At 51.8% G+C, this 2,146-nt stretch overlaps 1 protein-coding gene across 1 annotated transcript in view; it reads left to right on the top strand.

Annotated features, from left to right (window-relative positions):
* The window catches only part of LOC311054745 (solute carrier family 45 member 4-like), a gene marked incomplete at both ends in the record, with an annotated part of 18,957 nt that extends 17,311 nt beyond the window's left edge, over nt 1-1,646 (top strand). Inside the window, 2 exons of the mRNA XM_084070750.1 lie at nt 415-530; nt 1,578-1,646. Of these exons, the coding sequence (XP_083926876.1) occupies nt 415-530; nt 1,578-1,646 (185 nt within the window). The remainder of the gene's footprint in view (nt 1-414; nt 531-1,577) is intronic.
* Nucleotides 1,647-2,146: the final 500 nt, after the last annotated feature.

The raw sequence follows: 2,146 nt of genomic DNA, 5'->3' as shown, positions 1-2,146 counted from the left end.
ATCAAACTGGGGGATCCTTGAAATTCAAAAGGTTCCGAATCACAGCTTTAGGCAATAGAAGTACAGGTGGTGGCGCATAGAAGACAGCTGCATCTGAAGCTGCACCCCTGTAGTCTTTGAGAGTCGAAGCCCGCTCACACCCCGTGAGAGGGATTACGGCCTCCACTGACGATGGCACGCCGTAGCAGAATGTATAAGCAGCCCGGGAGTGAGTGTGCTGCGCGGCATGTTTTGTAATGACATGCTATAAAAACCTCACTTTCACTGTAAAGATCATTATGGCGGATCATCTGGATATGATTGCAGCTTGTAGTGAATCACAGCAGCACCGTGTCCCAGAAGGAGACACTTAATCAAAAGCCGCAAACTTGGCAAATTTGTCTTTTGCGGTTTTTGGAGACAATCTCCCGACAGTCGCCCCGGCTGAGCCCGTGCCCAGAAGGCACCCTGACATCATGGGTGGGGTGGCGGGGGTGGGGTGGGCTGCTGAGTTCTACGGCAACAATGGCAGCCCCTGCCAGCGGAGCCGGGTAGGTTTATGGAGTGGGCGACCGCGGTGGGCTGTCAGGAGGGTCGGGGGTGGGGGGGGGCTGTGTGGCAGAGCTGTGCGGTTAGAGCGCCCACTTGCTCCATAATGGAACAGCTGTTTAGAGCGCACTGTGCCAGGGTGCTGGAGAACAGAGTAAATAGAGGAGAAGAGCAATGTAAACAGGGATGGGATGGAGGGAGCCGCCTGACTGCTACTGTGGAAAGGGGGGAGGGGGGCAAACACCCGAGAGAACCAGGCGGAGGGATTGTCGACACAGGAATGCACAAACAGCACTACAAACGATCACGGGCGGGGAGGGCTGGCGGAGAGTCGGATGCACTTGGAATTTAAGGTGAAATGAACGGGATCAAACTCGGCTGCATGGCTCCATAATCAGACCTTTTACGGCGGACACTAATCAAGGTTTCACAGATGTGTTCACAGAGACTTCAATAAGAGTCCACGGGTTGATTATCTACAGTCTGGCGTAATAGAATCTGCTGCAGGGGTGCGTTTGATTGTGAGAGCTTGTCGCTAATTGCCCCGGTCTCACTTGCCGGATCACACATCTCCCTCCTTAGAAGGCCAAAAGGCCTTCCTTCATTATTTATGAGGTGTGGCTGCATTCCCAGCTGTCCTCCACTCACAGATGAGACAGTATCAGAGGGCGACTGGCCTCTTTTATGACTGGCTGTAACTTTTCGTGCCATTGTCGGGACACCGCAGCGCCGTGGCCACTAATAGATTTTGTGCAGGTGACAGATTTGGAGGCGAGATAGTGGGCCGGCTACTTAAGGCTGAGGTTTGTGCAGTTTTGTACACGGTGTCGGGGGGAGATCGAAAGCCGCTCCAAATGAGACATTTGGAGCAGACATCAAACCCAGACTCTCTGAGGTGTTAAGGCCAATCTAGCGGCCGGCGTGCTGATGACCAGCCCCAGCTTTCTGCCTCAGGAGACCCGTGCTGACCCTGGAGTGCTGCTCCTAGCACCTCATAAACCACAAGGCCTAATTTCCCATGATAACATTCCTGTGTCTGTGCTCCGCAGAGAACCCCAGAGGTGCATAGCGCCCCCTGGGACCACTTAGAGCACAGCCAGGGGGCCTCCCTACAGTGACTCTGCTGAGAGGTCTCAGCAGACGTCTTGAACTCCGCCAATCTCCCTCTTTTATCTGCAGCTAAAGCTCAAGTCTGCAGAGAGCAGCGGAGAGGATGCTGGGAAATATGAATTCATCTCGACACGAATGAATTCAGATCAGTCTAGAACTGTTTCACCCTCTTATTTTACTATATTCAGTGATTGCTACCCAGCTGTGTAAATGTGTTATGAGTGAGCACATTATGCCAGCTAGATAGCTGAGACCCCCATCAAATCCAATTCTTCCCCAATACCAAACTCTCATGGGTAAATTGCCCCATCGCAGACAATCACCCATAAATATGGCAATTGCTTTTTTTGCTTGTTCCCTGCTTGTACCTGCTGATTTCTTCTCCTTTGACATTCGCTTTTCATTTCCTTCCCCAGTTCTGTTGCAGCGTGAGTCCATATTGCTGTCTAACACGGAGGAGTTTAGATAGAGAGATGATATCTGATGATATCTGGATAAAACAGGAAGG

This window comes from Gymnoscopelus microlampas (assembly GCF_963454915.1).
Source record: "Gymnoscopelus microlampas genome assembly, chromosome: 11".
Lineage (NCBI taxonomy): Eukaryota > Metazoa > Chordata > Actinopteri > Myctophiformes > Myctophidae > Gymnoscopelus > Gymnoscopelus microlampas.
This window is presented reverse-complemented; position numbering and strand designations above follow the sequence as displayed.